We start from the raw sequence: 12,459 nt of genomic DNA on the forward strand, positions 1-12,459 counted from the left end.
GTGTGTGTGTGTGTGTGTGTGTGTGCGTGCGTGTGTGTGTGTGAGAGAGAGAGAGAGAACGAGGGTGGGACTGTGTTTATCCTGGCATCTCTCTACTAAGCCTTCCTGCATTAGAAGAGGAACACAGAGGGTGAGGAGAGAAAGTCACGTCTGCACAGGGAAAGTTCTGCTGCGTTCCTCCAAACGTGTCGTTCCTAAAGCTTCAGAAACTCACTTCGCACTGCTGTAGTGTAATTTTCTAGTATTTTTAGGCTTGTCTCAGTCTGGTTAGAGACAAGTTAATTAGTTGTTGTGACGGACGGTGAACCGCATTCCTCAGCTCTTTGTTCTCAGGCTTTAATCTGGATGCTAATTTTAAGTTAGGCCAACAAGTGAGCATCACTTTTTAAACCACAATCCCCTTCTCCTTCACACCCACACTCTACCTACTTCTGCCCTTTCCCCTGGAGGTCAGCGTATCCCTCTTGCCTGCCTTGATGAGAGACTGCCTGAACTGCTGTGTCCTGATGTTTTTGTTGTTCTATGCCAGACTGTTTGGCTCCATGCTGGTGAGTTCAGAGCCCCCACACGGCTTGAACGCTACGCTATGTGGCCACGGGGAGGACGGAGCGAGCTTCACGGCGTTACACAATCCTCTAGGAAAGTTCTAAGAGGATTTGTGCATATTTGACTTCTCCTTCTCTTGGAAAGATTACAGAGAGTTGGTCAGCGGTGAAGTCATGTGACTGGAGATTAGGATGGGTAGACCTTCGAGGGGTCACATGGTGAGGCATGCAGGGCTTTGTAAAAAGAATTTATACCTCACAGGTTATCAAGGCATAAGCACAACCTTTGGTGCGTTTTATTGAGATTTTAATTCATAACCCAGCACTAAGTGCTGCCTACTTGTGCAAAGTGGAAGGAAAATGATATGTGATTTTTCAAAAAATGTCGATTTGTATTTTTCCCTACTCTGTTACCCCTAAATAAAACCTTTTATGCATCTAGAAACTGAAGTTAATGACCATTTTTCTTTGCATGTCAGCTCAGGCTTAGTCATATCTGTTTGACTGTGGTTGTGATAGGCCTGTCACAATTACAAATTTGACTAGGTGATAAGCTTCCCTAGTAGTTTCTGCGATAAACGATTTTGTTGTTGAGACCGTTTTCAAGTAGTATGCTGCTAATGGCATCTTAATGCAAGTCCTCCATCTCAAAGACAAATAAACTTAAATTTTTGCAAAGAACACTAAAGTAAAATAAAAGACAACAGCCAAAGACAATAAATAAAACGGAAACAAAAATCACACACAACTGAAACCTCAAATCAAATGGATTATGATGTCTCCTTAAACAAAACTGAACATGAATCATCAGGAGAATGGCAATTTAGCTCAATTTCTTTTATTATCCGATTAATTGCTTATTTGCAGCAGACTTAGTTGTGAATATCATTTTAAAACATCGCCAAAGATTCTCAGTTGGATTCAGGTTTGAACTTGTACTGAGCCATCCTGAAGGTGAGCCTCCATTCCTTCTGAGTTTTCGTCTCAAATTTTCCGTCTTCCCTGTTGGCTTCCCTGTCAGTGATGAAGGAATGCATTCCCACAGCATGATGCTGCTAATGGCTTACTGATTTTCCAGACTTTGTGACTTCAGAAGGTAGTTGGTAGGTCTGCATTTTATTCAGAGGTTTCAGAGTAAAAGTGACTGAACTTTTACTCTAACTTTCACATGCCTCTTCAAATCTTGCGTTTTATAAATAAAAGCTTGGTGTTTTTTTATGCTTTTGATCATTAAAACATTTTTTAAAAAAAGAGTGCATCCTTGTTTCAAAATCAGGCATCACTTTGTTTTGGATTATCACATGAAATCCTAATACGGTGACGATATTGGAGAAAGTGCAACACATTCTTCTCCATAGTATTGCAAAACGTGTGCAGTCCTATCTTATCTGAGTCAGTTTCTCTGTTCAGCTCAAACGGCTGTACTTGATTGAATCAGAGTGACATGCTACCTGTAGTACGCAGATGTTGAAGAAACAGAATACCAATCCCTCATTTTCCTCTAACCTAACAACAACCTCCCCTTTAGAGATGTTTAGTATTTCCAGCAGCTCCACCCCTAGCCGCCCTGCAGCTCGGGTCACACCGCTACCTGCATGTGTGTGTGTGTGTGTGTGGGTGTGTGTGTGGAGGAGCACAGATTGCTGGAGATGCTTCAGATTGCATATCAGTCTTGTCTCCTTTGAGCCCACGCCTGCACCTCCGGTGGCCCTGCTAGTTTGTTTACCTGTAGCCGCTGTAACAGAAGAAGTGGAGCGAGCTCGCTGGCTACAACCTCCACAACAGACCCATTGTTGTCGCCGCAGACGCTTCAGTATCTACGGGAGTGTTTACATCATCCAGGCGCTCTCCGTTTTCACAGCGATTAAAACGCACTGACAGAACCGAACAACAATGAAGCCTAATCTGAAAGGTGTGCGTCTTTGACATTGGGTGCCTTTTGTATTTCATGTGGGATGAACATGGCACCAGGCACCCTGGAATGAGAGCAGCTGACTGAAGTCGGCTCACAGTTTGGCTTTGCGTTCCTGGAGCTGCTGCCAAACTCTGTTCCTAAAAAAAACCCGCTCTGATCAGCAGAGAGGCGGTTTTTCCAAAATACTCCAGTAGTTAAATAAATCTAGGCTCCATTGTACATGAAGGAAGAGACTCAGTGCTTAGACAGACACTGGAATGAGATGAATTTAAAGTTTGCATTCAGAAGGAGGTTGTGAAGTGTTCTGGAATGTATTTTGCTACCTGATTTTCTTAAGTAATTAGCTACAAAATGAGCTCATGCTAAACAAGTGAAAAACTCTGTGTATGAGAGTTTTTGTGCTAGAATGAGGTACAGACCTGCCTATCTGTAACACCCTGGTATTTACACAGTAGGAGTGCAGTTGTAAATGCATAAAAGTGTCAGCTGGCCAGTTAATGACATGCAGTGTGTTTCTGGAGTGTGTGGCTTTGACAGTGGAACTGAGCTCTACATAAACACACTCTGTGTACCCGCGCATGTGCGTGTGCTTGTGTGTGTTAGTGAGCAACAGGATTCGGGGCGGGGGCTTCTTGGACTGGATGCGCAGCTTTCACACGAGGACTTTTATTAACTTACCGTTGGTCGTGAAGGTCCCAGTGTGTTGTTTGCCTTGGCTTGTCGCTGCGCCGTTCCGCCTCACGCTGGCCTGATAAGGAGCCTAGAAAAGCTTCTGCCTGTGCCAGGTTGGGCCGTTTGGTCCGCAGCTGGATGCAGATGGGAATCGGAATCGGCACGCTGAGGTGTCGGACGAGAAAGGAAAGGAGAAACGAAAAGTACACATAGATAAAGATGCCTGCCTTAAACCAAACTAATTTGGCTCATGCATGTAGGTCTGTTAAAAAGCTACTGGTTAATTCAATTTATCTAAACATCTACTGGATGAAGCGCATGCAGCTTCATAGGTGTGTTATTACATTTACATTTTTTTTAATGCATTTTATGACAGTCCATCATACAGTAGTGCGTGATTGTAAATAAAATTGAGTACAGCAAAACAGGGGTGGGCATTTTTCATGTCGTAAAGAATCCTGATTTATTGCTGTTGTGATAAATTACAAGGAATGATTTTAAAAAAAAAACATATCTGTCCATATTGTCGGGATTGCTATTTTTACTATTTCCTCCACTGTTTGTTCAATGACAGTATCAGTAAATATAAATACATGTGACTGGTGTCCCACGAAGCACACAAACGGAAAATGTGTGTTTGTGTGGCTGTGATCTCTTTGCCCTGCAGTCACAGCCACACAGTTACCTAAAAAACAGAAATCATTCATATTGTCACTTTAGTCGTTATCACGATAGCACCATAAAATATTGCAATAAAAGTTTTCTTGATGGAGTTCAGGGTGATGTGGAGTGTTAGTTTGATTTTGGTGTTCAGCACCAATAGCACCTGTGGTGCTATTTTTAACTTTAACATGGTAAAAATTAGTTTCATTACTGGTGACCTGTCCAGGGAATATCCTCCCTCTCACCCGGTGATTGTTGGAGATCGGCACCAAAGCTGCCATGACCCTGGGAAGATAAGTGGAAATAAATAACAGATGGATCAACTCAGAAAAATACAACTAATAGCCACATCCTGGCTTGTGCAAAACTAACAGATAGAAAGGCTGACTGAGAGCAGTCACACTGTCAAAACAAGCTGATATGCCTTGCAGAAAATTTACTTGTAAGTTAGCTTTGTTTTATTTAAAGTGTTCTAAGAAATTTGCACCCAAAAATACTGGGTAAGATTTTGTGTTTTTGCAGTGTGCGTTTCACTGCAGTCAGGCTGCAGGACTAATTACCGCCAGCGTCGACAGGAACGAGGAGGGACTGCCTGAAACCTGTTGTAGCTTTTTGGAAAAGGAGACACTAAAGCGAGTTTTGAAACCTAATTGCGTGGGCAGAAGAACACAGATGAAAGTGGCAAGGAGGAGTAGAGCTGCTTAGTGGGAAATGAGAAAGTAATTTGTTTCTAGATTATTAGAAGTGTTGTGCAATCCGTTCAAACTGCTTGTTCCAATGGTGTTCCTCTCTGCGCTCTTTGAATGTCAGAGGTTCCCATGAACAATCAGGTATGCTGGAGAAGTGTCAACAGGTTACGGAAGGGTCAGCATTGGGTCAGCGGGGTCACTGGTGGGAGTAGGTTGAGGGTTGAGGATATGTGGGGAGAGGGAAGGAGAGGACAAAGTGGAAAGGGAGGGCAGAGGAAGAGAAGGAGGGATTGATGGAGGGAGACAGATGCACACAGCGGTGATAAGAAATGGAGGATGACAAAACTAACACCTGCATGCTTCCTTTAATAAGATTTGGAGACTTTTTTTCCACTGCTTTCGTACTTGTTTTAGCATGTGTGTATTCACATCCCAGGTGCTGCTTCGTTATGTCAGGATCATCTTAAAGTTCTCCACACCCGCATCCCAGCAGTTACTTATTTAAGACGCTAATAAATAGGAAAACCTTGCAGCAGCTGCAATGCCAAAGCGGAGGGTTGCGGTGTAGAAATGTTGTAAAAAGGTAGCGGAGACAGCCCCCCATCAATCAACCTGACCCTCCTCCTATCAGACCACACATTCAGGCCTTTCTGGGAAGGGAGGGGTTAATTATTTCCGCTTTAGTAGCAACAAAGACAATGTTGGAACTGTACCTGCCTCTTTGCCTGCGGGGACCGTTTCAAAGTTTGCACACATGCCCCAACTTCTGAATTGTTGCTCGATGACTTTCCCAAACCTTTCAACGGTGATGTGCGTGTGTGTGTGCGTGTGCGCGTGTGTGTGTGTGTGTGTGTGTGTGTGTGTGTGTGTGTGCGTGTGTGTGTGTGTGTGTGCGTGTGTGTGCGTGTGTGTGTTAAATGCATTCTGGTGTTTTTCAACAACACACACACACGCACGCACGCACACCCCCACAGGCGCACACGCACACACACACACACTCACCGCATGCACATATGACTGCGGTGGGGGTGTTGTTGAAAAGGTGCGCTGAGGTAGGGAAAAACTGGGAGTTCCTTTGCCTCTATAATTACACCTATCAGGCTCCAGCCAAAACTCTCCTCATTTACCATCATCACTGGCTTGTTTTGTTTGCTTTTCCATTGCTGCTTTTTTCCTCTCTCCAATCTTTCTAAACAGGTTTGTTCTTAGGCTGTTTCCAACAAACTCAGAGCATTTGGAAATTGCTGCATTTTCACCCGAGAGAAAAAAAAATTGCCTTCCTTCCAGTTTTACTTCACACCTCTCGAATAGGGTGGCACTGATATGAGAACTTGGACTGATGTTGATATTTGATATTAATATCACTGTAATTGGTGATTTTACACATATTTACTGACATTGTGTTAATATTTCCCTAACTTTTCGAAACAATCATGTCTTCTAAGAAACCGACAATCTATCACTGATATATTGAAACACATACACAAATGATAACTAGATTCAAATAAACATTAGTTATTAATATTGTCCCAGTTTTATTTATCAGACTAATGCCAATAGAAATATGTGAAACATGCAACATAACATGCATCCCTGCTGTTGAATATTGTGCTTTTCTAAGTTACCACGACAGACTTTAATGCATTCATCCTATGCAAGCACAAAATTCTCCATAACTGTAAAGTGGAAGGTAAAATATTATTACACATAAAATCTAGCCCTAAATAAAATCCAGTGCAAACAATTGCTTTCAGAAATTAAATCACATCAGTTTGTTCTGTGAAGGCATCAGATGATTCCTAGAGTACATTAGTGAACAAGCAGCATCGTGAAGGTCAAGTTGTAGAGAGGCTTAGAGCAGAGTTAGGCATTAAAACAATATCCCAAGCTTTGAATGTCTCATGGGACTCTGTTCACTCCACCATTCAACCCTTGGAACAGTGTGGCCCTAATTTGAGAGCCAAGCGGAGTGTTAGTCAGAGCATCAGGCCCTTAAAGGAGCTGCAGAGAGTCACAGGAGAAACTGTTGACACATCTGCTAGTTCTGTTCTTAAGAGAAATTGATTTCATATGGGGTTGAAAGCTTTTGAGATTTTTTATTTTTATTTTGTGAAAATACTTCAGCTTTCACTATCTTCTGTTAAATACAAATAGGATGTTTGCTGGTGTAAAGTGGTAAATGTGAATACTTTCACAAGGCACTGAAAGTGTAGCAAGTTTTAAGCCTTATTTACATGTCAAGTGAGGGAATGAATTTCAGGGCTGCATGACTGTGTGTTTGTAAGTTACAATCTCTCCGATCCCAGAGTTCCTTACTCGTCTTCGTGGATTGGAAACCCTCCTCCCTCCTCATTCTGGACTTGTTATATACGCTAGCTGGCAGATTTGGTTTTCCTCCAAGAAATGTAGGTTTTATTGCGCTTTAGTTCCAGTACTGTGTTATTTCTTGCTTGCTGGCTGAGTTTTGCACATCCTGTGTAGGGGATGTAGATCTTTCATGGCCAAGGAATTATGAAGTAGAGTGAAGACGAGACAGAGAGAAAACAGAAGAGTTGGCCGGGTCAGGAGTTTTCTAGCTTAGTTGCACAGTGAAAATCAGGAAAAAAAAGTCGTAGGGTTCTCCCCCTACCTTCCCAGATCCCCTGCCTGACAAGCGTTTCCGCCAGACCTTTCTCGCTGCTTTCCCTCTCTGACAGGCTGACATTCAGTGCTACCTTCAGCAGTGCTTGCAGTTGCACACCAGTTTGCCTGACTTCTATACTATCCTCGTTAGAGGTTGGACAGGAATGTGTGGACACGCAGATTACTAACACTCACCTGCTCACAGTAATTGTTAGGATTTTCTCCACACTGGCTGCTATCGCAGATATTGCATGAATCCATTTGCTGATTATGCAAATCAACTGATAACTGAACTGGGCTTCCATGGGATCCATTTCAAACGGCTGACTGGGAGATAGTGGATAATTTCTAGTTTTATGGTTTCTTACAATGGGGCTTTTTCCTTCCCTCAATTCTCCTCCTGCATAAATTGATTTAAATGGTGTGTGGTGTGTTAGTTCCAAAACTATGGCTTGTTTCTTCCTCTCTCATCTTGTTGTTCCTCCTCTTTGTGCACTCTCTCTCTCTCTCTGCTTCAATCCTTTTCTCTCCCCCCCAACTTCCACCTTCCCCATTTGCTCTGCAGAGGCGTCGAACAAATACCAAATTTTTAAGCCCACGTTGTGCTCAGTGCACCCAGGCGAGGTGCTGAAGCTGAGTTGTCCTCTGCCGGTGACGGGGACCATCACTTGGACCAAAGATGGCGGCTCTCTGGGCACCAACAACCGCACACTGATAGAACAGGAGGTGCTGCAGATTCGTGATGCCATGCCCAAGGACTCGGGCTTGTACGCCTGCACCAGCGTGGGCAAAGACACGGTCTGCTTCATAGTCAATGTCACAGGTGAGTCAGGGAGACAGAGCAGGACAGATCAGAGCAGGACAGAACAGATGGTTGGGTGGGGAGGACTTGGTTGAGCTCAGAAAGTGGCTGTGGATTTGGGATGAAGTGGAGGAAGATTTTGTCTCTTTGAACAGAATCTGCTGAGGATTTAGGTGTGTGGTCAGCAGTGATAGTCGACAACCTGAGTGACCAGAAGACTGAACTCAAAGTTGTTTCTCAAAAAAACCAATAAGAATTGGAACTCTGGAAGTCTCCAGATGCTTGATGGCATTTGTGCGTTTGAGTTGACTGAATGGTTGATGGTAACCATGGATACTCTGTGCAGATGCAACCTGGTCGGGGGACGATGAGGACGATACAGACCGGTCAGAGGACACTTGGGCGGACAGCGTTCAGTTAAGTGAGTATGGGATGAATGAACTAGAAACTAGACATGCGACGCAGGAACTACTATTTTAGCACCAGGTCTCCATATTGACGTTCTCAGGAAACATTGCAAGTGGAGCTTATATTAGTGCGACGATAAAAAAAGGAGGAACAAGTGAACTGTAATATGTAAACTTCAAGGACATTGATGGATTTAGCTTTCTGGAGAAACTTTGAGGGAAAAAATTTTGACTCAGCGCCGGAGTTAGATAACCTCAGCTTACCCGAGGCCAGCTGAGGACAAACAGCCGTGCGTGAGCGAGAGTCCGGATGCACAAGGCTTATTGAAAGACGAGGGGCCACAGCAGTTGGGCCAGCGAGACAGTTTGGCTTCATCTGTGGAGACGTCTGATGGTTCTGCTGCTTTGGACAGACAGGATGGGAAACGGCAGCCTTCGCCCACTCGGGGCCTGATGCGCCGACTCGGGCTTCGGTTTTACAGGGTTCCTATACTGTCTTGTCTTGAAAAGTCTGGAAAAGCATGGAATGTGTGTTTATTATTTCTCCAGGTGTGGATAGGTAAAGGAAAAAAAATGAAAATTGGAATTTAAAAACAATTTTGATTTTTTCTTTTCAATTTTTTTTACTGAAATAAAATCAACTAAAACTTGATTTATATTTTAATGATAAATCCCATGTTGGATTACCTACACCACAGATTAATTTTAACATTTTATGTATTATTATTTTGCTTTCTTAACTTATTGATTGAATGCACACTTGTTCCAAATTCAAGAAGGGCTATGTCACTGCTTTTTTAGTCTCTAATAATACCAATAAAACTTTAAGTTCAGCTGGATTAGCAGTTCTTAAACACAAAATCTAAAACAAAGGACTAAAACTTATTTTTTAACATTTGATATTTACATAGATTGCTTTAAAGAATCTGTATTTGGCATAGGAAATTCCAATCTATATTTACAAGTCTTTACAAATCTAGTCAGTGGTTATGGATGTTGAAGTAAAGCCGATTTATTTTGGTTTTGATAAATACCAAAAGTTAGTTCCAGTATTGTTCAATGTATGGAACCTGCACAGAATAAGAGTCGGTAATGATTCAAGCAGTTTCTGGTTATTTTGTACGTCATTTTCCAGAATGTTATACGAACTCCAGAAAAACCAGTCTGTATAATACTTTCACAGAAAAAGCAAGAAAAAAACTGAGAGGTGAAGATTCTTTCTTTCCTCCCACTGAGGAAGGGAAAAGTGATTCTGAAGCAGCCTTCCAACTATGCTGGACATGTCCGGTTGGTGCTGCTGTTGCAAGATGAGAAGCATCTGATAGTAGTGCACAGATTAGACATCCAGTAATAAATCTTGGAGCAAATATTCTCCTGGGGCATTGCTGCTTTGATGAGTCATGGTGTAATCTGTGGGTATTCCCTCTGTCACTTGCACTCCGGCCAGAAGAAGAGGAAGTGGTGGTGTGGAGGACCGTTTGGGGTTGTTGTTTGTCTTTGAGTGTCTCTTCCAGTCTTCAGTCCCATCTGCTTAGACAATCACTTTCCCAGTTGCAGAGGGACTGAAGATTGAAATATATGAGCACAAAACCCAAGAAAGACAGTCGATATGGATATGTGGAATGATGGACCTGCATTTCATTATTAAAAAGCTTTAGGAATTTTCTCCAATGGAGGGACATAATGATTTTTCAGGCGTGATAAGTTTCTCCAGCTATTTCGTCCGTATATAGCCGAGTGATTTACAGGGTAGCTATGGTAATTGGAGGAAACAGGAGGAAGAAAAAAAAAACTGTTAAGTGGAGTGAGATAAAAATTGAATGTGATGGTCCGATTACCCTTCTAGCAACGCCCAGCCCCACAGAGCTGATCTTTTTTTGGTTTCTGTTGCTCCCTGCAGAGCCCACAGGAAAAGTGTGTTTTTGTTTAGTCGTGGAAGTTCAGAGCTTCAGGTCATGTTGTGCAGACGGCAGTTTGGATAGTGTTGCCAARAAAAAAAAAAGGGGGGGGGGGCTCTTTAAGAATGGTTCAGGTTGGATTCTTCTGCAGACACGCTCCTTCATGCCTCTGGACTAAGCCAGCCCATTTTCCTCTGAAGTCAAGCTGTTGATACAGTCGACGCTGTCAGGAAATGACTGAATGTGGCCTTGTTATCTGGTTGCAGGCGCACCATACTGGACTTCACCAGAAAAGATGAAGTACAACTTTCACTTGGTGCCAGCTGCCACCACAGTGAAGTTCCGCTGTGCTGCTGGAGGATATCCTCAGCCAACACTGCGTTGGCTGAAAAACGGCAGGCCTTTCCGCCAAGAGGACCGCATGGGAGGATATAAAGTAGGGGAAACACTAATCCACCAAACTGCTAATACTAATATAATCTCAGCTTCCCTTTTCCCCCTTTTTGCCTTCCATTCTGTAATACTTTTGAAGGAGTAATTAATTATTTGAAATGCGAATTCCTAATAGCTTTAATGAATTTAACCCTCAGATTAACTGTATTTATATAAAAGTAAAAAAAAAAAACTTGCTTTTCTGACATAACAACACTGACACAGCAGGGTCTCAAAGAAAGAACAAAATCAACAGAATAAATCTGTATGCATGCACAACCAGACATTGCAGTTCATCATTACTGCAATGTTAGCGCTAATACTAAAGACTGCTAATTGTAATCCCATTACCAGTGACAACAATTAGCATTATTGTTCTCATCAGAGACTTAAAGAATTCAATTATAAGCTTCGCATAACATCAACAATCTATTTAAATACTCATAAGTGTACAATCCCAGTGCTTTATAGGAAAAATAAAAGTTGCTTTACATTTTATCCGCTGGTTGTAACTCTGTACTGTAGCTGAGATTTTATGGCAACACTGTTGGGTCAGAGCTATTTCACAGCAACCAGTTTTACATGAACTTGCACAAATCTAAGTTGCTAACTGAATTAGTGATAGCTGGTGGAATGCACATGGTTGGATGGCATGAGATTAGAAAATGAGCGATGGCACTGATATTGGTAAATTTTGCTAAGACAATATCTGTTTCAATATATGGCCATTTTCTGTTTTCCTTTTTATCTGTGTTTCCGTCACTCTCTTACTTTTAGCAGTTTGTGTAAGTGCGTTGTGTGAGGATCTGCTGCTGAGATTCTGTCCAACAGGCTAAATGTTACATTGACATGTAAACTATTTTGCACTCAAGACATTTGCGATATTGATATTGGTGCAGCCCTTGTACATGATGTATTTGATTACATTAAGCTAAAATGTACAGACTTTGCACATTTCACATCCACATGATGGGGAGTGATTTACCAGAGATAATAAAGTGTCCGTTTACTGAATGAATACGTGTTTGAAATATAAAAAAGTGGTCAAGTTTGCTTTACTTTTAAAGTTTCTTTTGACTTTTTTCCAATCTAACATATGAGCTTTTACTACAAGAGTGAAGATTTTTATCAAGCTGAACATCTTTCTTATGTTTCTGATGGCAATAAAGGTTATCCTATATAACTCTTGGTTCTTCTGGTTAACAACTTAAGTCAAAGAGAGTAACTTATTCAAACTACTTCCTACATGTGATTTAATCAATATGAAACATAGCTGTGGTCACATCTATTTTAAAGAATTAGGATTATGCCCTCGAATGAATGCAAAAAACAAATTTCCATTATGGTTTTTGCAATAGAATATGAATTTAGATGAAGATGTTTTATACATATTTTCTGGTGGTGATTATATATGTGGCTGTTATTTTGTGCAGATTACTTCCCCTGGGTTGAGCAAAATGACCAGTGATGCTGAACGGGTCTTCCTGCCAGGAAAAGTTAGACCCAGATAATGTTTGGGTTGCTCCTGAAGTCTCTTCCCCTTCGACTTTCAGTCCCTCGTTACAACTAAGACAAAAATCAGCACCAGAAATGATTCAGGCCTGCTGTCAGTTACACCGCGGGCATTTCATTCCTCTCTTTTTGTCAGCAAATGTTTGACAAAAGCTGCACCTGAGCCCAGCCCCGTGGCCTTACCTCKCCATTGTGTGAAATGTAGGCCTGTACACGCAATAGCTACAGTGTCTCTCTTTAGTGTATGGATGGAAACCTCATTGTTTGCTTACACCTGTGGTTTCCATGCACACTAGAAACTA

At 42.0% G+C, this 12,459-nt stretch overlaps 1 protein-coding gene across 1 annotated transcript in view; it reads left to right on the forward strand.

Moving 5' to 3' along the window:
* The window catches only part of LOC108166930 (fibroblast growth factor receptor 2-like), a 15,363-nt gene extending 4,612 nt beyond the window's left edge, over positions 1–10,751 (forward strand). The window contains exons 3-5 of the mRNA XM_017308828.1: positions 7,672–7,929; positions 8,255–8,329; positions 10,480–10,751. Coding sequence (XP_017164317.1) covers positions 7,672–7,929; positions 8,255–8,329; positions 10,480–10,751 — 605 coding nt within the window. The remainder of the gene's footprint in view (positions 1–7,671; positions 7,930–8,254; positions 8,330–10,479) is intronic.
* The last annotated feature ends 1,708 nt before the right edge of the window (positions 10,752–12,459 follow it).

The sequence above is a fragment of the Poecilia reticulata genome, linkage group LG15 (assembly GCF_000633615.1).
Source record: "Poecilia reticulata strain Guanapo linkage group LG15, Guppy_female_1.0+MT, whole genome shotgun sequence".
Lineage (NCBI taxonomy): Eukaryota > Metazoa > Chordata > Actinopteri > Cyprinodontiformes > Poeciliidae > Poecilia > Poecilia reticulata.